Below are 26703 nucleotides of genomic sequence, written 5' to 3'. Positions count from 1 at the left end.
ACCACTGTTGCCAAGTGCTTGCTCAAGGGGGAATGTTGGGCTCTCTCTATTTACAATTTAATTAAAGAGTTTGGTCTAGACCTGCTCAAATTGGAAAGTGTCATGAGATAACTTTTGTTGTGAATTGGCACTATATAAATAAACTGAATTGAATTGAAAAAAATTGAAATTGTAATAAACTAGAATGATCCGTTAAATGTGTGACATACACACACTTTAGTGTAGTTATCACCAGGACTATGGTCAATACCATGCTGAAATTAAATCAAGTCAGGAACCAGTCAGGACACTGACAGTCACCTTGCTCACACTGGAACTGTCGTTTTTCTTGTCTGTGCTGTTTCCATGTATTTGTGGTGGATTTGTGTAATCACTTTAACGGAAATAGAATTTTTGGACACTTGCACAGCAAAATGCGATCATAATTCTGTAATTATTCTGCTTTTTGAGAGTCCTAGCACTGTATGCAAATGTAATATCAAAATTACTCTTTCAGAGCTTTAGTGGTCTTCAACCTGTCGTGTAACAAATTAAGCATCAGTCCATTCTCATTTAAATGAAATGTTTATTCTAGTAAACAGTACAGACCATGTAGAGAGGAACACTGTTCAAAATAAACTTGCATCTGACCTCATATATTAGTGTAACTCTAATCAATCCTCCAAATGGTTCCTTATCAAGTTGACTTTTTCTTTTGTGCCTGATACTGTACAGTCTGTATGCACATGGTATGCATCTAAATAAAGACAGCTCAGATTATTTCACCCACATGGAGGAAGGACAAACAAACAAACAAACAAAAACCAAAAACTGCAAGCTTAAGAGAAGAAAAAAAATTAAATGAACAAAGAACAAAAGAAGTACTGCTGCAAAAAAAAAAAAAAAAAAAAATCAGTTTTGGCTGCTGCTATTAAGCATCAGTATGTCAGGAAAGACATCATTCAAAGGCAATTGAAATATTTACCATTGTTGAAGAGAGATCAAATGAATATTAGAACAAAGGTAATCTTGATACTTTTCAGCTGTCACCCATTTCAAACGGCTTTTCTACTACTGCTAGAATTTCTGATAATTGAATATTGAGTCATAAACACCACCACAGTCTTTGCCTCATATAGATAAAAATTATGCTGAAAATAAAAGGTAGATTCTGTAGCTCGCAAAATGAAATCAAAGCATGAACCTTTCTCTACAAAGTTGGGACAGAGGAGGAGGTGGTTGTAGGTGCATAAATAATCACATTAAAAACATATGCTACATAACAAAAACATCACACTGGTTTCACAGAATACACACAAAAAAACAGTAAAAATAAACATTATCTATTGCACAGTGGAGATATCAGATGACAAATACAGTATGGAAGATGGTGCTGATCTGGAGCTCACCACTCCAAGCAGGGGTCAGAGGGATGTGTACAGAAGCAAAAAAACAGATGTAGGCTCACAGTTCACAGCAGGCTGAGTATCACGTGTCAATACATTCTGGTACTGACAAAAATCTGTCCGTAGCACTGAGTGTTGAAAAATACAATCAGATGGCATTAAAAATATTTTCTGATTTGTTAAGACCGTCTCATACTTTTACTGATTTAAGTATACGAATTTCAGACTAATTTAAGTGTAAGTATTGTTTTGATATTGAAAGGTATTGTATCCCCACTAGAATCAAAAAGTTTCAAATGATACCCAGTCCTAGTTTTCAGTGAGTGTGTTAGCATGAACACAGATTTTCTACTTGAACATGAAGTTCTTTCGTGACCTTGGAAATAGAAGTTTGGCCAAAATAATGTTTTCCTGAGCTTTCAACTATGGGGTGTTTTTTGAAAGCTCCAGAAAAACCCATACTGAGTAAACTGTTTTTGTCAAGGTTTTCTAATATTCAAGTACTAAGTTTTGCATCTGGGAGGTACTACGGTCAGCGTTTAGCATTTCATGTTCATAGCCTTATTTTACATGAATTCCTCTGCTTCCTAGATGCATAAGAAAATATCACAAGTTACCAAAAGCTCCTCCCAGAGCAGAATGTACCATCGACATTCAAATCTACTCTACATTGTAAATTGCTGTCCCATGTTTCACAAAGGGTGTTACTTTGAAAGCTGAATTTTGCAGTTGAGCCTCTAAAAGGACATTTTGAACATTAGTCTTATTTTTCACAGTGCAAGATGCCTGACACGTTGTAAATAAACTGGTGGTGCTTCAGTTAACTGGAAATGACTTAACATGAGCATGTTAATGTATTGAACCAATGGGTAAAAGCTGGCAACAAACTAGCTTGTTGGCAGTTAGCAGCATGTAACATAATGTTAGCTTTAACATAACACTAAAAACTACAATACCCGGCTGCTTTAACTCAGCCTTTAAAAATGAACTATAAAATTCTTACATATTTGTGATTTGTTTTTGTGACTTTTAAGACATACATGTTCAGTAGCCTAGAGGCTAATATGATGATTTCAGTCTTTTTGTGGGACTAGTTGAAAATAAGTAACATATACAATAACATCTGTATTATACTTTTGTTGTGAATTGGCGCTATATTAATAAACTGAAATAAATTGAATTATACTGTAGGTGGCACTTACTATAAACTTAAAATAACTTGTAAAGAAACAGGTGACAAGTTTTGGCATTCCTTACCAAAAGTAATGAGGAAAGGCTGACAATAAGCTAGTTTGTTAGCGGACAGCTAACAGTTACCGACAGAATGAAAACAGATGCAATGAAGGGGTAAATGGGGCATGGCAAAGTTTCAAAATGCTTTTAACAGCTTAGAGGTAGTGAAAGCTCTTCAGGAGGTGTTAGCCATATACAGCTTAGAGAAGCTCACACCAGGGACAGTGCTCCCTTACAAGTACACAGTTTGTAACAACAAAGTAAATATTCATGATATGTAAACGAGAAAAAAAAATGGCAGGGAGAGGCAGTTCACATTTCTATCTGGCATAATCAGTGGCTGCAAATTAACTCTAGTATTCTATCTAGTATGTCCCGTTTAGATGACTTCACAAGAGCATTTTTTAACCCAGAAAGGCAGGTGCACACAGTATATTTGAGGGAAAATTGTTCAGTATTTCAGTCGTTGATGAACCTCTCATTACCATGATTTTGTTCACTGACGTTACTGGAAAAGCAAAGGTAACAATAAATATCATGGCATCTTGCCATACTAGTCAGTGCAAAGCCTTTTTTAAGGCTGCTGTGACCCAATACCAAGACCCAGTGTACACACTATCCCAGTAGTCACAAATTAATTTTCATCACAATGTGTTTGTACTATAATGGGATTAAAAAGTACTTCATTTGTTGTGGAGTTCAAGCCAAGATACAGCTTGTTAACATCTTACAGAGACCTAGACCTGACTTCCAAGATCATAATGTATTACAGTCCTGGATGGATATTTGACAGAACCTTGACATTTTGATAAAATAGGCAGTCATAAAATGTGTTATGGGAAGAAGGTTGAAAATATCAACTCCCCCGATCGTGGGAAATCATTTAGCAAGATTTTAGGCAGAATACAACAAATCAGGCATGAGTAAAATAAGTAAAAAAATACTATATACAGAGAAGTTACTTCCTTGCAAGTCAATTCAAACAATATAAAATGAAATCTTATCATGACAAACTAGTTCATTCATTTGTCTCAATTTTGTTTCTCTCGAAATCCTGAGATTTTTCAAAATCATGCTTTGTGTTCCTCTGTGCCTGCCTTTCTGCCTTGGAGGTTGTTACGGGGAGTGTGAATTTTCAAAAGTCTTTCAGAAACAGATTTAATGAACAAAGCGAGAGTGGCATCGAGCACTGTATTACATAATATGACAGTTCTGAGACCAAACTACTGCTAGTGGTTACAACCAGTCTCTATAATAAACACTAAGAAAGTCAACAGGCTTTGCTTTTAAGTGTAAGACTTCTTTCTCCCTATGATTATGGTAATAAAAATAAAACTCAATATTTCATCTTTTAAAGTAATGTTTAAGAGAACATACATGCTCTGAGCAGAATCCACTGCAGGGCATACATGTGGCAAAACACTGACTGAAGCATATGACTACTTATGGACACGGAGCATATATACTAGCATATATAAAATAGCATAACATTTTTAACTACAACAGAGGGGCTCTTAAAGAAAATGTTCAGCTATTGGAATAAGTTCAGCAGAGTCTGTTCTGTTTTTAAGTCCACAGGACATCAAGCTCTAGTCTACCATCAGACACCAGTTCAAGTAAAAGGGCTATCTCGTATAAAAAGTGGTGAGTGGTTAAGTCCGTGTCGGAACAGCAAATGTGTGACACATGAGAAATAGCACTACTTCCAGCCTAATGACACCTGATTTCAAACAGTTTCAAACCTTTCCAAAGCACTCTGTTTTCTGGCTGCGGTGCAATAGAGTGACACAGTAAAACTCAGTTACAAATTATAACACAAAACATATTCATCAATTTGGATATCCTTTTAAAAACAAAACATGTCAAAATAGTAACATAAAATAATAAAATAACCAGCTCGTGAAATAAAAACTGAAATCCCTTGGTTTCTAAAAAGAAAACAAGGTCAAACATAGAAAAACGAACTCCCTCATTTGGTCTTTCATTTGCTGGATGTGGTGTGACAGCACTGGGATCAGATCACAGCTGTCATGAAGAGCCATAGCTAGCTCTGTAATCTATATACACTGGACAGAGGGAGAGAGGGTATTGCAAGCCATCACAATAAACCCTCCACACTCACGGACAAAGAAAACATATCTGTACAACTTGTTACGGTAACTCCATGGGATATGCTGACAGCTGAAACTATTACTTTCATCTGTCAGGTAGATGTCACATTAGAGGGAACCAGTGTGTTGGATCTTCATCTGTTTTTTGTGTTTTGTCTTTTTTTGATGCACCTGAAGAGCAGTTACTTTTGCCTTCCTCCCATAATATGACATGAGTGAAATATGAACAAATCCAACTAATGTTGGTTAAAAGTTCACAAACAAGGAGTCTCTGAGCCAAAGGAGGGATGAGTATTTGCATGACTATCTCAAACCTATGGACCCTCTGGACTCAAGGCCCTTTAACCCTCAAGGGGTCCTTAGTACAAAAAACAGGCCCCTAATGGCTCCCCATTTCTCTCCTGTGTGCGTTATGCATGTTTTAGTTGGTAATTAGTATTAGTTTGTGGTAATTTGATGACGCACACCATTATGTAAGCTGCACCATGCAAAAAAAATAAAAATAAAATAAAAATAATAACACCAACAGCTAATAAAGCCTTAAAATTAAACATAATGGTCATTCTACAAGGCCAGTACTGCTCAGCCTGTAGTACTGACCACCGACTCTGGAGGAGTTAGGGAGTGGTATACCGCCATCTGTGGCTAAAATGGTAATGGTAAATGGACTGTACTTATATTGGACTCCTCCAGCCTGACAGATCACCACAATGCATCACATTCATATACTGGTGGCAGAGGATAGAGGCAGAGGCATGCAAGGTGCCACCTGCTCATCTGGAGAGATAACCACTCAGACCAAGCCCACGTATTGATGGAACAGCCATAGGGAGCAGTTTGGGGTTCAGTGTCTTGCCCAAGGACATGTAGACCACACAGGCCAGGAATTGACCCTACCTACTGAGCCCAAGGGGGAGACATTTTTCAGCCTGAAAAAAACAAATGTCCCGATAATGTCATACTGGGGTTGTCTTAGTCTGGGCTTCAAGAAAATACATTTACAACAGAAAGTCCGTGTTACAGAAGGGAGGCGTTAGGTTTCTCGGGCACAATCACAAAAGTGCCCATTTTAATTCTGTTCCTTCATGGCACCACACCTCATGAATAGGTAATAACACAAGTTGCGCCTTGGGGCCCTTATCATTTAAGTTTACAATGTGCTTCAGTGGTCCACAGCATATTCCTAAAGAAATCTGTGATGAAATAAATTACCACAAACTACAAGTCTTAGGGCCACAGTCAACATGGAGTCAAGACCACCTGAGGGTCTCCCAGTCGCCTGGTCAATAATCCAGCCTCATACGTCCTTCAGGTGCAACACTCCCATCTCACGGTAGATATTGGTGTGCTATAAAACTAAAAAGAAATCTGACCGAGAACCAGATGAGATCAATATCAGTTTCATTTCTGTACATCCAGTAGAGTTTTGTCATCTTTGTACAGAGGGAAACAGTTATCTTACAGCAGAAATGAGAAAAACTCGACTAGTATCCACCTTCTCACTTCTTATCTCAGTCTGGTTTAGTGACAGCATTTCCTCATAAAAAAAAGTCTTCCCTATATGCTTTTCTGTGAAAAAATACTTAATAAACATCATATTCTGCAGCATTTTTGCGTACCAGCAAAAAAACCCCTCGACACTAAATACTGACACAGACTACATCTTCAGTACCTGACATATCCATGTCAGTCTTGTACATAACTGAAAAAAAAAATCCCTTTTGAAGGCCAAAAAAGCATGTGCCACATAATGCTTTTGGTGCACGTTCAGTCATTTAAAACAACACATGTAATTCAAAATGCACGCATCAGATGTTTTCAGTACGCTTGGGCCTTAAGAACCACCTTGGCAGTTTGAACTGTAGTGTTACTGGTTCTTTGAGCTGAAGAAAACAATCTATTTGTCATTTTGCTACTAAGTCAGTACAACACATCGAAATTCAAACTGTCGAGGTGTTCCATCGGTAACGATTAGCTTGTCGATTACAGTCCAGTAAATGGACCCATCACATTACACACATATACAAAATGCATGTGACTATTTCCATCAAACCCCACTTGCCTCCTCCTCCTCCTTCACCTCCAGTTCTGTCAGCTGAGTTTTGCAGTGATGAGTTCTCGGCTATTAGCTCTGTCGTCTTATTTTTAACGTAGATTTGGCAGCAAAACAATGTTATTGAGAGTAAAGCAATGTCAATATTGGAAATACAAGTTGTGTGTGAGACCAGAGTTTTCAACACTTGAGAGTTAGGCCAGTGATGTTTTTTTTTTTTTTTTTTATTTTTGTCTTTGTCTGAGTATTTAGATGTCAGTTGATTGCCGGCATGTTAGTCTGTCTAATTGCTGTGTGAGTATTTGTGTGTGGTGAGGGTTCCAGGTCACGAGCTGGACATCTCAGCTTTGCTGAGTGCAATGGCCAGCTCCAGGTCTTCCTGCTCCTGCTGTCGGAGCCTCTTCAGCCGCTCACGCTCTGCTCGCTCACTCTCACGCTTAGCCCACTCCAATTGCTGAGCTTCATTCCCAAACTACGGAGAGAGGGGGAGGGAGGGAGAGAGAGCGGTGTCAGTCTTGGAGTGATGTCTTTGTTTTTTAAATATAGGTATCTGTAACCTCCCCTTTCTTCTCAGCACAATGATGGGCAATAGCATTGAGTGGGAAAACAATTTTCTCAGTTGTTGATTTTAAAACTTCAACTATGTTTATTATTAAGGTTGTAGAGTTCGGTGGTGTTAAACTGGACTACATTACCCCATTTAAACATGAAGAGGGTGGAATATTGGAAACACATCTCAATGAAATGCAGTCCAGTGCAACACCAATACTATGACCTCAGTAACAAATACATAGTGAATTAATGCCTGTCAAAAGTATGTTCACCAAGATACCGGAGAATTGTTTTTATTAAAATATCTGTCTATTAAAATGCTGTCTGTGTCTTCGTCAGAATAATCAAAAATGAAAAAAGAAAATCAAGAGATCTACAAAAAAAAATGTGTATCATTAATGGATTTTTTTTCTCAAAACTGTTAAGTATTATAAACAGTGAAGTAGTAGTCCTTGCTTCAAAAAATCCTGTATTGCAGTATGTTTGTGCAATACACTAATGTAGACTGTGCAGTTACTGTGGATTTGCATCTTATTTCATATTTCATTGCATTTAATTTCATACTTTATACTGAAGCACATTCCCCTGCTCTTGTTCTTATGTGATGTGGAATCTGGCTGACTGTGTGTGGAGTAGTTTTTATTTCTTTTCTCTGGTTTTGTGTTGGGTGTGAACACATTTTTTCAGCTTCGCAATTTGATTGTATTCTGAATACAATAACAATACAGGCTCCTTTTCTTATCTATACTATTTCCATGGCTTAAATGATGACTTGTGAGTGCAATGGACACTTTATACTAAAAGAAATAATAAGATAAAAAAGATAAATGTGCCTTTATGCGTGCTATAAATTAAGCTTTTGGCTCGCAGTCAATGATAATCTTAATAAAGTGACAATTCATTATGACATTTTTATAATCCATACAGTAAATATCATTTTCTTTTACAGCAACACAAGATGTAAGATCTATCGAAAGAAATGCTTCATCATACATGCAAAAATGCACTGCCTTTATGGTTATTAACTAATTATCTGCAACTTTTGCTTACATTATCAAATTGTCATTTTATGAGAATTTAATTGTGTTCAGTCTCTTACCTTGACTTTGTCAGGTCCTGTCAGAGAGAGGTGGATTACAGAACAGAGAAGTTATAAAGCAGAAATGTCTTAACTCAGTGCATGTAGGCTAGTTTACAGGACATCAGGACATCACACCACAGCACACACACAAAGAGATACCTGTACAGTTTCTGTTCAGTCCTCTTTGGAACACATTAGTATCAATCACATAAAATCATGCATTCTTACAATGTTAACAAGCTGCTAGAGTTGTAGACAAGTGGACTGTAGTGAAACTGAAATGTTAGTGAATCTCTTCAAGCAGAAGCAAGCAACACTGAGAACTAAAGGAAAGAGCAACCAAACATTTCAGCAACAGGAGATGTGACAAGCAGAGATTGAGGGAAATAAATGTTGAGCAAATCCATTGTGTCCAAGTAATGATATAATTGAAGTGCAGTATGAATCAAGAGATTATGGACAAAAAGGAATCCTAGGAAATCTACCCCTTCAAGGCTAATTCATAATCATTCAACACTAAATATTTGCTTCTAACCTTCTGTAAATGAATTACACTTGAAAGTGCTTGAATCATCTTTTGTCGCTGAAAGAAGGCCATAACCAAAATAGTGTGTTGGGCGTGAATATTCAACTCAAAGGGAAAGGAGAGACAGAGGCTAGGATTACTTAGATCCACACACACCAAGTGAAAAGGTGTGGTTATGTCTAAACCATTGTAAGGCGTTAAGGATGTTTTTTTTTAACGGACTGACTGAGAGATGAGTTTTGATGAGTCAAAGCCAGGACAGCAACTTTGAAGAGGCCATATTGTGGTCATTTTCAGGTTCATACTGTTATTTTGGTGGCATGCAAAAGTTATTTTATATACTTTAACATTATTCTTTTCATACTGTATACTGCTGCAGCACCTCTATTCATCCTGTCTATACACTCTTGGCTCCCCTCTCAAAAAGTTCAATCTGCTTCGACTGGTCTGATCTCACAAAACTGAGCAAAAAAAAGTGCTTGCAGTCAGGGAATCATTATGACCCAGGTAGTTCTAGTTGCACTTCCACCATGAAAATCACAATAACTGCTTCTCAACCAAAAACCTTCCACACCACATGTCTGAGCAGGAATCTCTCTTTCATCCTCTCTGTCCTGTCTACCTCTTCTTCACCCAGCTGACTATCAGCAGGATGGTTCTCCCTTGCAAGCCGGGTCCTGCTCAAGGTTTCTTCCTGTTAAAAGGGAGTTTTTCCTTGCCACTGTCTGCTTGCTTGGGGGTTCAGGCTCTGGGTCTCTGTAAAGCATCTAGAGACAATTTTGATTGTATATAAATAAATAAATTGAAATTGAATTGAATTAAATCTGATCAGTATTAGCCTCAGCCTCACTGCCCAGCGGGCCACTAAAAGTATACCTTTAATGTCTGACAAAATTGCCAAGCAACCAAAGTCCTGCATTTTGGCTAGGGATGGATATCATTAATATTTTAATGGTACCACTATTACCAATACAGCTTCTTTTTTGATATTTTTCGTGAATTATCATTGCTGTATTTTCTAATATGAACTACATATAGATGAACACCCACGAGCTGCTATTGTGAAGGGGTCTTTGGTTTGGGCAATAGGTGGTAGAGAGAGGCTTGGGTTGGTTCATTGTAGCTGCAACTTTCACATAAATGCTGCAAAATCTTTGAATTGGTGAGTTCATAAATTAAATCTGATCATCTGATCTGAGATGAGAGCACTCTGGACAGAGCTTCACTTATTTCACTCAAAATATAACAAATAAAATATGATATTATTCATACAACTATATAGCATAAGAATTAAATGCTCCAGGTGGAACAGATGTTAAGGATATTGTGCTGATAAACCTGTCATCAGTCTTAAAAGATTAAAGATTAAAGTGACATATTTTGTCATTGGAGGGAACTCACTCCAACGAAATTTGTTCTCTGCATTTAACCCACCCAAGTGACGTGCACACACACACAGCAAACCCGGGGCAGTGGGCGACCGCGTGCAGCGCCCGGGGAGCAGTGGGGGTTAGGTACCTTGCTCAAGGGTACCTCAGCCATGGACACCGGGACGGGGAATCGAACCAGCGATCCACCGGTTACGGGTCCGACACCCTAACCGCTGATCCACGACTGCCCTTCACAAAAATAAATAAATAAATCTGAATGTAGAACTTTTCTTTAAATATTTTCACTGTGTGGGACTTTGCTTGCAGCCCCCCAAAATCACAAAATTCAATAATTTCCAGCCCTTCTGGGGACATAAGATTCTCATCAATATTCTTACTGATTCTTATTGAGATAATCCTCTGGATCATGGCATGCTCAGACAGTGGGAGTAGATGAAGGCTTTTGATGATGATCAAGATGAAGCAAGATGTTGCCTTGCTTTACTCATACCTTTCGTGCTTTCATATAACAATGACAGACAACAAGTTATGTTTCAGTGAGCAGGACGTCACCTAGCTGGAAGAGGCTGGTTGGAGGTGGTGCTGTGTTTCACAGTGATGTAGACAAGTAATAGAAGAAAAAGGATGGACTATAATGACATTTCAGGCAATTCAACAGCCGTGTTTTCTGTAGAAGAGCCCAACTTCACAAATTTTTTATATGTGTGACAAAGGTACATAAAGGAAAGGGGAGACGAAAATGAATAATAATAAAAAATAATAGTAATATTAATATGGCCTCTTTAAAGATATGTCACCGAAGTGGGACTGTTCCTGGACTGTTAAGTAGGTGTGTCATTTTTTTTTCTTTTTTTTTTTTTTAAGGAGAAAGCTAATCATTTTTGATAAAAACTGGGTAAAACAGTCAGGGAGTTTCTGAGATCCAATTAAAAACAGATGGTGAAACAGTGTCTGTAGCTATTGTGTCATGTTGCAGAATAAAGTAATAAATTGTGAAAAAGCAAAACTCCAATGAACATAAGACAAAGACATGCATAACAGAACAGCAGATGCAAAGCACTAATCATTTACTAAAACCAGGCAGATGATGAACATAGCAGTACACACACACAGCACGGTCATACAGGGCAGACAGACTCAAGAGCTGAGAGTTGAGAGGTGATACTGCTGTGTCTCTCTGTCTGTGTCTATGTTAAATGGATAAATCGAATGTGTTGTTGAACTGAGTAGCACCTGTCATCCAGTCACACAGAAACAGTATTCCCTGCTAGGATAACAATGACTATCTACTTAAAAAGTGATTATCTGTGTGACTGAAACTTGAAAAAGAGTTATTGGCTTAGGGGTGACAGTATGTTTGTGTTTACATTGGTGTATTCTTACAGCTATATTAATTCAGACTATGAACATCATGTCAACACGCTGTTGATAGTAGTCTACAACCTCTGTGAAAGTCTGGGGAAACCCTCAAATATTTCTGATGTTCTGATCCTAACCAAAACCACATACAGTTAAGGGCTAATACCTTTTCCTGTATTGTAAGTCACAATGCAGCTCTGCAATGTACAAAGCTTTATTAGAAAAATGCTATTTTTAAAATGGGTTGGGTTTGTGTCATTGTAGTGAGTGGGTGTAATTTTAAGTCTAGTTTCCCTTTCATTGCCAATCATATCATTATTTTGACTGTTAAAATGTGCTCTTATGATACTTGAATACACTGTAATTACCTATAACTTCTTTTAACTGGAAACAGTTTTTAAAAAATCACCAGTGGGAAACCATTTCTAAAGGAATAGTATGGTATTATGCAAAATATGCTTAATCTTTTTCTTTCTGAGAACAACATAATAACATAGATATCCATCTCACATCTGCATTAAACACATAGAGGAAGTTGGACATAGTTAGCCTAGCTTAGCAAAAAGACTTGAAGGAGGAAAAAGTGAAAGTCTGATTGTCCAAAGTTAAAAAACAGTAATAGTAATTTTTATCTATCCTTCAAGTACTTTGCTGCAGCATCTCTGACTATACTGTAGGTCGGCAGATTTGTTTGGTAAGCACAGTTTTTGGTCTTAAACTCAAACAAGACTCTGGGAAGCTGTACACTTAGTTTACCAAGCTGCTTTTCATAAAATATATATATATGTATAGTTACAGCATGCAACTTCCTCCTAAAATCATCAAAAAATATCCCACTGTACATATATTAACTCCCACTAGCTGCCATTGATGCTAAGGGGTTCTGGGCTTGTCTTTGGCTTGGACCAGCAGTAGTAGAGGGAGGAGTGGGTTGGTTCATTGTAGTTGCAACTTAAACAAAAAAGTTACAAAATCTTCATTAATTCAATCTGACCATCTGATCTTATATGACGGTACTCTGGACAGAGCATCACAGTTTTTGCCTAAAATATAATAATTAAAATACTCATTATCATCATTGTTACTATCACATTGTGCTTTTATACTTTGCTACAAATGAATGCCTGACTTTATCTTTGACAGTATTTATTTTTGCTGCGTCATAGTTTACATGAAGCCCGCAACCACTAACAGCCCTGTTCTCAGTGATCTAAAACTGAAGTTATCGTTAATCCATGCTTGCATAATTTGGTTAACTATGTGTGTGAGTCCCAAGCTGCTAGTATACATAACATACCCAGGACAATGACAGGTGAACTATAAGCAAGCTGTCAAAAACTAATTTCTCTGCCTGTACGTAGTGCACTTTCACTAGATTGCTTGTCTTTCTACCATCCATCCATTTTCTATACTACTTATCTGTGCAGAGTGACGGGGGGACAGCCTATCCCAGCTGACAATGGGCGAGAGGTGAAGTACACCCTGGCCAACATTCAAAGGTAGACAATCATAATCAATCAGAGCTGCCAGTTAACCTAATGTGCATGTTTTTGGGACTGTTGGAGGAAGCTGGAGTACCTGGAGAAAACCTTGCAGAAAAACTTTTGCAGAATGAGTGAATAAAAAGATGGAACAACAACAAAGCATCGAATCAGTGCTGCTCATCAGTTCCTATGAATCAGGAACACTCATTGTGTTCCTTAAGGAACATAATACATCAGTGAAACAGCCATCAGGAGCAATTTGGGGCTGACTGTCTCTAATTCAACATGTAGACCGCAGGATCCAGGGACTGAACCACTGACCTTCACAACAGTAGACGACCACAGTGAAGAATGATGTGCTTCAGCATAATGTTTCCATTTGCGTAATTTATATTGTCGGATCGGATCAGATTGCAGTTTTATGCTCCGATATTTGTTTGAGGGGTCATTTGATTTGTCCAACATACAGTTAGGTCCACATATATTTGGACACTGACACAAGTTTTGTTATTTTAGCTGTTTACCAAAACATATTCAAGATACAGTTATATAATCACTGTGGGCTTAAAGTGCAGACTCTCAGTTGTATTTTGAGGGTATTCACATCCAAACTGGAGGAAGGGTTTAGGAATTACAGCTCTTTCCTATGTAGCCACCTCCTTTTCAAGGAACCAAAGGTAATTGGACAATTGACTCAAAAGCGATTTCATGGGCTGCATGGGCTATTCCCTCGTTAATCCATCATCAATTAAGCAGGTAAATGGTCTGGAGTTGATTCCGGGTGTGGCGCTTGCATTTGGAAGCTGTTGTATTGAACCCACAACATGCGGTCAAAGGAGCTCTCAATGGAAATGAAACAGAGCATCCATCAGACAATCCATCAGAGAGATAGCAGAAATGTTAGGAGTGGCCGTATCAACAGTTTGGTACATTCTGAGAAAAAAAGAACGCACTGGTGAGCATGGGAACTCAAAAGGCCCGGGCGTCCATGGAAGACAACGGTGATTGATATTTGCAGGATACTTTCCATGGTGAAGAAATACCCCTTCACAACATCCATCCAAGTGAGGAACAGTATCTCTAAGTCTACCATAAAGATCAGATCTTGAACAAGTGTGCACTGGCTCTAGAGGTATTGTTGACTTAAAAGTCAAAAGCTGAACGTTCTAAGAAAATTTGAATCTAAGGTTGTCACAAGACAGATTAGGTGACCCAAATGAAGGGGAAAATTAGATTGATTTGATAACTAGCCCACTGATTTGGTAACTATCCCTCATCTCTTTTATCCAAAGTCATCTTTTTGCCCTTCAAATAACTTGAGTCTTGTGATTGTGACATTTAAAACTTAATGAAAAGGACCTTGAACACATGCTAAAAAAGAGATAAGGGCCCTAGACATTCAAACTTGAACTATGAGGAGCGCAGTGTACTATAAGCGCTGGAGAGGAATCCAGAGGTCACTTTTCATTCAGATGGAGGTGTTCTAGATACTGAATACCACAACAACCTACAGAGAAATCCTATGAATGAATTTATATCTAAAATTGATAATCTACTGAAAGTTGCACTGGAATCAAACTGGATCACAAACAGAGGGCATACCTACTTGACTAACCAACACCCAGTCACCCCTATTATTTATAGACTTCCCAAAATTCACAAACATCTCACAGATCCCTCTCTCAAGCCAATAATCTCAGGAAGAGACTATCTCACTGAACCATTAACAAAATATGCAGATTTCTCTTTGAAGGAGTTTATGAAAGCTTTACTTTCCTATCTCAGAGACACAAAAGATATGTAAAACTTATATGGTTGCATTTCCCATGAAGATGTCTGGACCTCTGTTACCTATTACCTATCCGAGAGAAACACATAGTCCCTATACTGCATTTCTATTAGAATTAGTACAACTTGTCCCAAGTCACAATTTTATGAAATATGAATCCAACTGGTACTACCAACAAGTTGGGACTGCAATGGGAACAAGAACGTCATCCTCTGAGACTGGACTGGTTGCAGGAAAATGGTAAGAAACTGTTGAGAAACTGTAAGAAACACCAGTGACAAATCATATCACTCAAAGATTAAAAAAGATAATATTCTAGTCAGTTTTTGGTCATTCAGACCCAACTGCTATAATCTTGACATCTTTTATTCCAATAAAAATACACCATCATGGTTTTGCAATTCAAGGAATAGAAGTTATGCCCCTGTCCATTCAGCAAGCCAGCTGAATGGATCTGCTCTGCTGCAGCCCAGCTGCTCTGGTCTTTTGAGCAAATATCCAGAAAACAAAGAATCTGAGTCGGACTTGTTTCCCCACTGAATATAATTATTGTGCTTCATAAATCAAAGGTCTAATCAAAAGACAATAGCATGAGCTTCAAACAGAATGATCTTTGAAGGACGTCAAAAATCCCCATCTGTTTTCTTGTATAGGAGAGCACCCATAATAAAAACCTCATGGCTAAGAACAACTGGCATGTACAGTCGTGGTAATTGTGCCTGCTGCAACAACACAATGAAGACAACATCTTTAACATCCCCACTCTCAGAGGAAAAATCCCTATTCAGGAATTTCTAAACTGTAAGTCAACTCGTGATTTACATGTAATAATGTCCCTGTTGGAGAAACCAAATGATCCCTTACACAACAAAATATCAGAGCATAAAAATGCAACATCGCTACAGACAATATGGATTATGCAAGTGCAAACATTATGCTGAAGCACATTATGGTTCACCCTTACAGTAAATTTCCAAGAGACTGAAAAAGTTATGATGCCTGCTAAAGGAGGAGACATCCTAAAAAACTGGAGAAATGTTTTAGATATACACATTTAACACTATGGATTTAATGATGCTTTCAACTTAAAATACTTTTTGTGTTAAGACTATTTGGAATCCAAGTTGATAGTAGTGAATCAGTGAAAGCAGGAAATAGCGTTTTGTAAATAGAATATATATTTGTGATCGGTCCTCGTATCTAGAATCAGGAAAAAAAGGAAGGTGAAATAATGCATAAATAATTAGGTCTATCTCCCAGCTGTGTGCTCACTCTGTCCTTGTATATATTATTTTGTACTTTGTACTTAGGCTTTGTGCCATTTATCTTTTTTGTCTTGCCTAATATTTTCCAAAACTGAAATTTGAGTATTTTGCCCTTGACTTGGAAATGTGAAATGTGATTCCCCTGCATATATTTCTGGAAGAACTATATATGATAATAAAGTAAAGAAACAATTTATCAGGGATCAGGATCAGTTGATGCTGCTTCCAGCAGTCAGTGACAAGCCCCAGAAATCTTAAAATCTGTGTTACAAAACACCACAAATGTAGAGCAAAAAACTCATCAACTATTAATTCTTATAAAATAAAAATAACATGATCATATTGTCATATTCTTGAATTTCCCTCGGGATCAATAAAGTATCTACCTATCTATCTATCTATCTATCTATCTATCTATCTATCTATCTATCTATCTATCTATCTATCTATCTCTTGTCACAATATGATTGATAAACACTTAATATTTAGTAATATCAAATTATTACCCATTCCTAATTACACAAAAGGCATAACCTTTGTGTCAGTGGAAATATTAACAAGAGAGACCTTAGACTGATGCTATATTCACTAACTATTTATACTTGGCATTAGCTTTTACATCATGAGCTGCTGTTAAAACACCACTTCAATCATCAGTCAATCACAGTGAGCCCATTCCCACCTGGTATTAACATACAATAAGGTGGAAATAAGCCCACTGTTGTAAAATTGATAATTAGATGCAAGCCTAAGAACAAGTTGAGGCCATACCTTGTTTTAAGACATACAGTAACAACTGAGATGTATTAACTGCACTTCAGTACGGTGTACTGCTACTAATAGAGCTCTGCTGCATTCTTTGCCTTAACAGCACTTTCAGCATTCCTCTTTAGAGGTGACTTTACAGTGAGCTAAAATCAGTAGAACTTTGACTGTCCTGGTGTCTGTAGAGGTGTGTGTCTTGGTCTAGACACACAGACTGTTAAACAGTATCACCCATCTCAACTTACAGAACTGAAGCCTGCAAAACCCGAAGTAGAGTCTTTAGGGGTTTTACTTGATGCTGAAGATGGCGCAAAAGGGTCTTTGCCGCTGAATGGGTCTCCCAGGCCCTTTTTACTCTGAAACGGGTCGATGGTATCACTGCTGAACGGCTGGAAGGGGTCACATGGTTTGGAAAGGTCAGCTGTGCTCACTGGTGTATTCTTACCTGAAGACATAAAAGAAGGAGGTAAATTTCAACACCAATAAGAGAGTTTTTCTACCAGATCCTCTTCATTTCATCGGCAACTTTCTGTACTTTTTCCATCACCCCAGTAATTGCTTGTTGACCAAAACAGCAGAAACAATCTGTTCAAAGAACTGAAAAATTAGAACACAGACACTGACTGGAAGTAAAATTAAGACTAAAATCTGAAACACTAAAGCATTTTTTAAAAGATCAGTGGATGGGAATAAGGTGCTTCTGGGATCGTACAGAAATGATCCGTTTTGTGGTGAGGAAGACATGCTCAGAGAAGAAAAGAAAAAAAAATATACACACATTTGAGAGGCTTCAGGTCTCATATTTCCAGAAGAGGATGTAAAAAAAAACTAAAAACAAGTTATAGTGATAGCTGAGAGATACCATGAGTCATCACTGCAGCTCCCACAAGTAATTTGTCACCTTAGTGAACTATGCTGATAACAGAGCACCTGATTTGATCTGTTCAGGACTTTATAAAGCACACAAACACAAAATTCTCTGGTTCTCACAGTTCTGCCTACGCCCTGCTTCACCTCTACTGTCACCTCAAACTTTGCTACCAGCCTTTGAAAGCCACAACAGTTTCACCTCCACACACACACGACACACCAAAATTCACACCAATGCCCAACACAAATAAAATGTGTGTGTGACAAAGTAAATCTTTTAAAAACACCTGGTATAGGAAAAAGAAAAACACACACACACACACAGCAAAAGACAACAGGCAAGGGACCAAAACCAAGAGCAATACCTCATAACCGACAGAACCTTTTTCAACGGTTTCCTGGTAAATCACTTGGCTGGGTTTCTGCCCACATTACCACTTGCTGGTTCACCAGTTTACCAACTAGACAAAAAGACAGATGTTCATGTTCACAGACCATACACATTCACCTATATTTATCAAAGTTATATTTTATTTTCTAGCAAATAACAGCAGCAAAGCAACTTGTAATAAATAGTGGAAAACTGGAGAAACAACTTGATTGAGAAAGTTTATTCCTCACCTTCAGAATAGTGATTTGACCACTAAAGGGTGAAATTACCAGCTCATTTACAAAGTGTCAAATTTAGTATTTTTCATGACTTTTTCATTTTTATTTTTTTTTAACATAATCTGTATTTAACTACCACATGCATGATCAAAGTTAGGACATATGCACATAAAAATAAGGCTGCAAATGATTGATTACTTTATCTGTTGATAATTTAATTGATCATGATTTAGTCTCCAAAATATAACCAAAGATTACTTGAAAATAATTTGACCAAATGAACTGGTTGACTGATCAAAATAATTGCTGATACGTTTCCTGCCAACTGAATTATTGGTTGAACCTTTTTCAACAATTTTAAGTCCAGGTTCATTCTTGTGTTTGGAATCAGTATGTTAAGATGATTAAAAATAAATTTATGGTCTTGAATTCCATCAGTATAATAGAAGAGCTGCAGAAACTGTGAAATAATACTGCTATCCCTGAAGCAGTTCAATATTAAACAACTACAAAATTCAATTTTAATTAAAATCCCTGTTTAAAGACTCTGTGATGCTGGAGAACCACAAGTGAATTTAAGCAAAACAGTAATGGTAGAGTAATGTTTCTGTTATCAATAGAGAGTTGAAGTCGGGCCTGGCAGAGCATCGTGGGAACGTTAAGAGTACATCATGTTGCTTATATCGCTGTTAAACCACAGGACAAGTCAAACCGTTGTCATACCCAGATAACCTGGCTGATCGGGGTGAGCAGTTCATTTCACACTCCTTGCTGAGCAAAACTGCATGCCTGGCAATCAGTTTTTTCCTCTTTCAGTAAACTGCACATACACCACACACACTTCAGAAACCACAATCACGAGCTCCACCCTGTTTTAAAATAATCCACTACCATTAGTGGCATCTAATTTTAATGTTTACCACAGGATAGCATATGTAGCATGCAGCATTTGATCTACTGAAAACAATACAGAAAATGTACAGAAAATGTGTATCTTCAGTTCTGAAAGTCTGTTTGAAAAATGCATGCGTGCATGCATGCATGCACGCATGCATCTCTTTGTGTGGTGTGTGCCTGTTAAGAAGACTAAGATAGAAAACATAAAGATGGTAAATTAAATAGATGTTTAACCATTGTTTCATTGGTAACAATGCTGGCATTCAACCCCTGCAAACAGCCTGACCTTCTAAGAACCACTCACCCTTGCAAACACACACACACACACACACACACACACACACACACACATCCACAAAGGGAAGAGAGAGGAAGCAAGTTAGGGTGTGTCTGCAAACAACAGGCCAAGCAAACCACATATCGCTCTTACAACATCACCTTCACATGTGCCTACACACAGAAATAAGAGCAGCAGTTTGTGAATAACATATAATATAAAACCCATATAAAAATACTGAAAGCGTTAGTGTGAAAATAAGTCATCAGTCATTGCAGTGTAAATGATGGAGATGAGCCTGACTGATAGCTGCTGGAGCCCGACCGTTGTTATTATTGTTGAACAAACAGAAAGTAGTGACAGAGTTCTCTCTAGGTCCCTTCTACAACCACTCAGTCAGTAAGCATTTTGGATAGTGTAATAACCGCAAGTGTGGCCTGATCACAGTTTAGGTTGAAACACACAGAAGGAAATTCTGGGTAACTATTATTCAGTGTGAGCACCAAGTCCCAAGAAAAAGTGTTGTGCTATCCCCTAAAGTCCTTTTCCCAAACACATCCTTTCTGGTCATAACATCCACAAAGAACTACTGGAATGACCGCAATTTTATTTCAACATTAAATCCCAAATTTTTCACCCACCTTATTTATCAGCCATGTCCATCATTTATGTGAGGCAGCAGTTCATGCAAATATGCTAAAGCTCATGTGTTATGGGCACTAAAGTGGGAAATGAGAGAAAGTTTCCTGAGTTGTGTCCAAAAGACACATTACTACTGATACTGATAATAATACTGATAATAATAATAATAATAATAATAATAATATTAATGATGATAAAACAAAAAAAGTGACAGACCATCACAGTTCACATACACAACTTTAGTGAAACTTCTAAAATCAATAAAAACTAAATGTTGCTAAATTATATATAGTCACTTATATCAGTCAGGTATAGTCCTGAGCAGTATACAAGCTTTAACACTCTATGTTACAGTGACATCACTGCTTGCCATTGCAAGTTAAGTGTCTGAATTGAGCGTGTGATAGCAGTGGTTTGGAAAATATGAAAAGGCTTTTATCTTCTCTGTACCCACAGTGACATTCTTTCCTGTTGACAGATCAAAGTACAGCTAAAGACTGTGCGTTTTACGTTACAGGAAAAAAAAAAACAGCTGCAGCTCAACACATGTTGTCTTTCAAAATTCAGACTAATTTTACTGACGAAAGAGCTTCATCTCAAGGCGCAACAACAATCACATGGAGCTAAATCTCAAAAACCCAATGAGCTTGTGGTGCACTACAATGTTTCAAATGTGGATGCTGCTGCAAAGACGCTACAAATTCTAAAACGTGGATGCTTCACACGCCTTCAACCAGGCATCACAGAAGATCTACACAGTCAGTTTCCACGTAGACAGTGACAGACAAGTGTTTTTGTAGAACATTTGATCTCACAGTGAAGTTGACCTTTTAGATATAAAATGTCACCTTCTTAAAAATCAAATGCAAAGACTTTTCAAGACCTTTCCAGGATCAATGGTCTTACGCGATTTTTTTCTGGAAAGATGAACGTTTGCTTAAAGTTAGCAAGCTTTGTGGCATGCTTGCTCTCATTCATGCAGGCACGTGGCAATCAAACTTTCATCAAACATCCTGTAAACATAGTGTTTGTGGCCATGGCTGTCTCTAGTGTGGGGCATAAAAGGTAGTTGATGAACTCAATTCAGTTCAATTCAATTTTATTTATAGAGCACCTTATACATTCAAAATTGTCTCTAGATGCTTTACAGAGACCCAGAGCCTGAACCCCTGAGCAAGCAGACAGTGGCAAGGAAAAATTCCCTTTTAACTGGAAGAAACCTTGAGCAGGACCCGGCTCACAAGGGAGAACTATCCTGCTGATAGTCGGCTGGGTGAAGGAGGAGAAGAAGAGGTAGACAGGACAGAGAGGATGAAAGAGAGAGAGGAACATACATGCAATAAACATCATACATTACAAAGGGCAAACATGACAGGTTGGAATTGGAATTCTGAAGACGATGTATTGTATGTATTTGCTTTATAGCGGATATGTTGTTAAAGTTAGTTGTAATAGCAACTCAGAACCCAGATATACATTAAGTAAAACTAGATTGCTTTGGTTTTCTTAAGAATCAGGCCAATCGTGGAACTTGTCACACCATACATGATACGTTGATACACGTTACGTAGGTTCTTAGCATTCCATAAAGCTGTGATGAGGTTCTACTTAGCTACAAGGGTACCTCTGAAAAGCTGGTACACAGTTTTGTTTTCCTGGAGGTCAGCACTAAATTTTACAGGCATGAGCTTTGGATTGCCCAAACTGAAAATATGGTTGCCATTTAATCGACGAATTGTTTCAAATTTACTTGTACTTATTGGGAAGTTAATTTATAACGAAACATTCAACAAACTGCATATTTTTGTACACAAAAATCTAATTTGTGTAAAAATAAATGTAGTGAAGTAAAAAATTTCTCTGAACTGCAGTGGAGTACAGAGTGGAATGAAAAAGTGGAGTGAAAAGAAAAGACTCAAGTAAAGTACTAGTTAATTTCTACTTGAGTACAGTGTTCTGGTAATATCCGAATCCTGGCTACACCCGCTGATTCCTGCTCCAGGACTGCTTTACACACACTGACGGGAGTGTATTTGAAAACCAGGACCTGACAGTATTCACAGAGGCAGGGATGGAATACATCACATTCTGCATGGGGACTGTCACTGTAGTGAAACGCATCCGGGTCTTTCCCAATCAAAAACCCTGGATGACCAGTGAAGTCAGTAGTAGCCTCAAAGGTTGTAACACTGCCTTCAGGTCAGGTGACGAAGAACTGTACAGTGTTGCTAGAGCTGACCTGAGGAGAGGAATGAGAAAGGCCAAGTGGGATTACAGGAGGATAACAGAGGACCACCTCTCCAACAACAATCCTCGGCAGGTGTGGCAGGGACTACAGCAGCTGACCAACTTCAGGGGAAAGACCAGCACAGCTGCACACTCCAGCGCCGTACTAGTGGAAGAGCTGAACACGTTCTTCTTACGCTTCGAGACTACACCACAGCAGCTTGCAATCACACCACCTCTGCCCCAATCTGTTCCCAGCTCCAAACCACGAACTGTGCAGGCACAGGTTGTGGCACGGATATTAAACAGGGTGAACCCCAGCAAAGCGGCTAGCACAGGCTTCCATCCCTACCTGTCTGAAGTCACCCAGCATCATTCCCATATCCAAAAAATCATCCACAGCCTGTCTCACTGACTACCTTCCACTTGCACTCACCCCTGTCATCACCAAGTGCCTGGAACGGTTGGTCCTAGTCCACATCAAAGACCGCCTCCCTCCAACCATCAACGGTTTGTCATGAAATAAAATTTAACAGTCACTGCTTGAATTTGCTTGAATCAGACTGATCTGTCAACTGTCAACTATAGAATAAGCTAACTCAGTATGGTTGTTCAAAAGTAGATAGGCACTCACACCAGGAATATACATAATGAGACAAAAAAAACCCAAAAATGAATAAAACTGAGACTTCACAACGTTGTTTACAGTTTTTAGTTTAGGTACATCTAGTTCGTTGTCAGCTGCATCAGTTTGCACATTCGTTTATGAATGTGCAAACTGATTATCCTTCCGTAAAAACATGATTTGCTTTGTTTACACACACACACACACATACACACACAAGTATGTATGAGTGTACGTGTTTTTATGATCTCATGGTGACAAAAACCTGTTTGCACAGCTACATGTGGGGATTCACCTACCTTATGGGGACAAAATGCAAGTCCCCATGGGGAAATGAATAACTTTTACAGTGAAGACTTGGTTTAAGGTTAAGTTGAGTTTGAGATTTAGGCTAAGGTTAGGTTTGTAAGAGTAATAATTTTTTGTTTACCCACAGTTGTGGTTACTGGTGCACTGGCACAGGGGTCAGGCTAAGGTTAGGTTTGCAAGAGTAAAGATTAGGGTTAGAGTTAGGCAAATTATGGTTTTGGTTTGAGTAAGTCTTCAGGAAATGAATGTAAGTCTACGTAATGTCCCCATTGGGCATGAAAACCTACACCGTGTGTGTGTGTGTGTATGTGTGTGTGTGTGTGTGTGTGTGTGGATATCTGTGGGGCCCTTAGACAAGGGAACTGTCAGCGAGCAGTGTTATATACAGAGATTCTGGAATATATGGATGCTTTGAAATCCAACTTCACTTAGAAAGAAAGTACTTGCAGCTCACTGTTTCAAGATTCGCAAACAGCAACTGCTGTCAAAACTAGAGACTGATGATGTACAAGAAGCATGCTACTACAAGGGGGAGTCAGGACAACAGGTCAAAGGGGAGGAATTATCATCCCCATACTCCGAGATTGGGTACCAAGCCCCAGTGACAGACAGATTTAACACAAGGGCGGCTGACCTGAGACTGAAGATCATGTCAAAACTGGACCCATGGCACTCCCATGTGCAATTACCACACTTAAGTGACAAAGTGTCTTCTGAAAGTCTGCTAAATAAATTCCTACTAAGACCATACTGATACTCCACAAAGGCATAGCAGCCTCAAAAGGGAGTGATTCCATCGAACTAATGGCCAATAGTGATTTTGTTCATCGCTGAACTACTCATTTCGTTCAATGTAACTCCTTGCTGCCCACACTGATTACACTAGGGATCAGCCGATGGAACTGAAACCCGCCACCGCTCCAGGGAAACCACCGAGAGTAATCCCTGCTGAATGCTGGATCAAGACACACAAGATACAAGATAGGTTTAGTTGTCATACACGGTACAATGTGCAGTGAAATTCTTTTTGCCAAGAGGCCTTGTTTTGTGCAGCTGCCCATCCATGTGGTGATGCTCCCACTCAAGATGCTCTCAGTGGTGCAGGTGTAAAAATTCCTGAGCAACTTGAGGGGGAGCCTGAAGTCTCTGAGGTGTCTGAGGTGGAACAGATCCTGCCTGGCCTTCTTAACACATTAGCAGGACTGTTAAGGGGGATACAGAGGAAATAAAAAGCTACGGAGGAGAAGGGAGTCTCTGGAGCTTGTGACGAAGAAGTTTAAGCCGTCTCTCCCCTCTATCATCATGGGAAATGTGAGGTCTTTTGTGAACAAGATGGACGCCGTCCCAGAGTCAGAGGGAATACCAGGAGTGCAGTTTTATGTGCTTTACGGAGACATGGTTGCACCAGGATAGACCAAATGATAATGCAATGGTGACGGGCTTCCATATGGTCCGTGCAGACAGGGACTGCACTGATAGTGGTAAGCACAAAGGGGGAGGGCTTGCCATGCTCATTAACAACCGGTGGTAATTTAATCCAGCTCATATTACAGTGAAGGAGCACTGCAGCCCAGATGTGGAACTGTGTGCCGTTGGACTATGTCCATATTACTTGTCCAGGGAGTTTTCACATGTTGTCATGGTGATTGTTTATGTTCCCCCTTCTGCAAACCCCAGCGCAGCATGTGACACTATTCACTCCAGAATAACCCGGATAGAGACTCAGCACCCAAGTGCATTCAGTGCTATCTCAGGTGATTTCAACCACACTAACCCGGACAAAACACTCCCGAATTACTCAGTGTGTCAACTGTCCCACTAGAGAGGGAAGAACAATAGGCCAGTTGTATGCTAATTTAAGGGATTCTTACAGCTTGTCCTTCTCTCACCTCTCGCTCCCACTCTCTCTCAACCCAACCGGTCAAGACAGATGGCCGCCCATCTTGAGCCAGGGTCTGCTCCGAGGTTTCTGCCTTCTAAAGTTAAAGTTTTTCCTCACCACTGTTGCCAAGTGCTTGCTCATTGGGAAATGTTGGGTTCTCTGTATTACAAAATTTATGTTTGGTCTAGACCTGATCTAATTGGAAAGTGTCATGAGATAACTTTTGTTGTGAACTGGCACTATATAACCAAGCTGAACTGAACTGAATTGAATAAAAAGCGACAGTGATGAGTGTGACCCCCAAACTGTCGGAGTAGCTAACGCAGATTCCAGGTACAACATTGGTGGTCTCTGTCCAGATGAGTACAGTCCTGGGAACAGCTAAGATACCACACAGAACCCTCAAACTCCTAGAACTCTGGTAGAAGACCTAAGTTTGAGGAAGACACACACGATCACTAGGAGTGGCCAAAACAGCAGTTTGGAACATTCTTAAAAAGAATGCTTTAACTGGCAAGCTCAGCAACACCAAAAGGCCAAAGAAGGATGACCAAAGAAGACAACTAAAGTGGATGACCACAGAATTCTGTCATTGGTGAAGAAAAACCCTTTCACAACATCTAGCCAAGTCAAGAACACTCTTGAAGAGGCAGGTATGTCATAGACAAAGTCTACAGTCAGGAAACAGCTTCACGGCAAGGTGGAAACAACTGGCAACACTCAATAACAGAAAGGCCAGATTAGACTTTTCCCAAAAACACCTAAAAAAGCCTGCTCAGTTCTGGAATTCAAATTCAGAGAAGATTCCTTGGACTGGATTAACTTGTACCAGAATAATGGAAAGAAAAAAGTAGAGAGAAGGAAAAGAACAGCTCATGATCCAAAGCATACCACATCTTCTGTCAAACATGGTGGAGGGACTGTTATGGGATGGGCATGTACAGTTGCCAATGGAACCAGGTCACAGGTGTTTATTGATGACATGACTGCTGATAAAAGTAGTACGATGAATTCTGAAATATATAGGGCGAAACTCTTTGCTCAGATTCTCCCAAATGCTGAAAACTGATAGGATGCCTCTTCATATTGCAGATGGATAATGACCCAAAACATCCAGCAAAGTCAACCCAAGAGTTTGTCAAGACAAAGAAATGGAATATTCTTCGCTGGTCAAGTCTGTCACCTGATCTTTTAACTTACTGAAGGCAAGACTGAAGACCGAAAGAACAACAAACAAGCAACAACTGAAGGCAGCTGCAGTAAAGACTTGGCAGAGCATTTCAAAGGAGTAAACTCATCATTTCGTCACGTCCCTGGGTTCCATGACTTTAGACAGTCATCGACTGCGAAGAATTTTCATCCAAGTATTAAA

At 38.9% G+C, this 26703-nt stretch overlaps 1 protein-coding gene across 3 annotated transcripts in view; it reads right to left on the bottom strand.

Moving 5' to 3' along the window:
• Window positions 1-545: 545 nt before the first annotated feature.
• Window positions 546-26703, bottom strand: part of LOC124060222 (epidermal growth factor receptor substrate 15-like 1) — a 68581-nt gene continuing 42423 nt past the window's right edge. For all 3 annotated transcript variants that reach the window (XM_046390895.1, XM_046390894.1, XM_046390896.1), the window contains 3 exons: window positions 17287-17439; window positions 8434-8450; window positions 546-7254 (listed from right to left, as the gene is read on the bottom strand). In XM_046390895.1, coding sequence (XP_046246851.1) covers window positions 7108-7254; window positions 8434-8450; window positions 17287-17439 — 317 coding nt within the window. In that variant the 3' untranslated portion in view covers window positions 546-7107. The remainder of the gene's footprint in view (window positions 7255-8433; window positions 8451-17286; window positions 17440-26703) is intronic.

Source organism: Scatophagus argus, chromosome 6 (assembly GCF_020382885.2).
Source record: "Scatophagus argus isolate fScaArg1 chromosome 6, fScaArg1.pri, whole genome shotgun sequence".
NCBI classification, from domain to species: Eukaryota; Metazoa; Chordata; class Actinopteri; family Scatophagidae; genus Scatophagus; species Scatophagus argus.
Note: the sequence above shows the minus strand (reverse complement) of the source record. Positions and strands in the feature narration are given on the sequence as shown.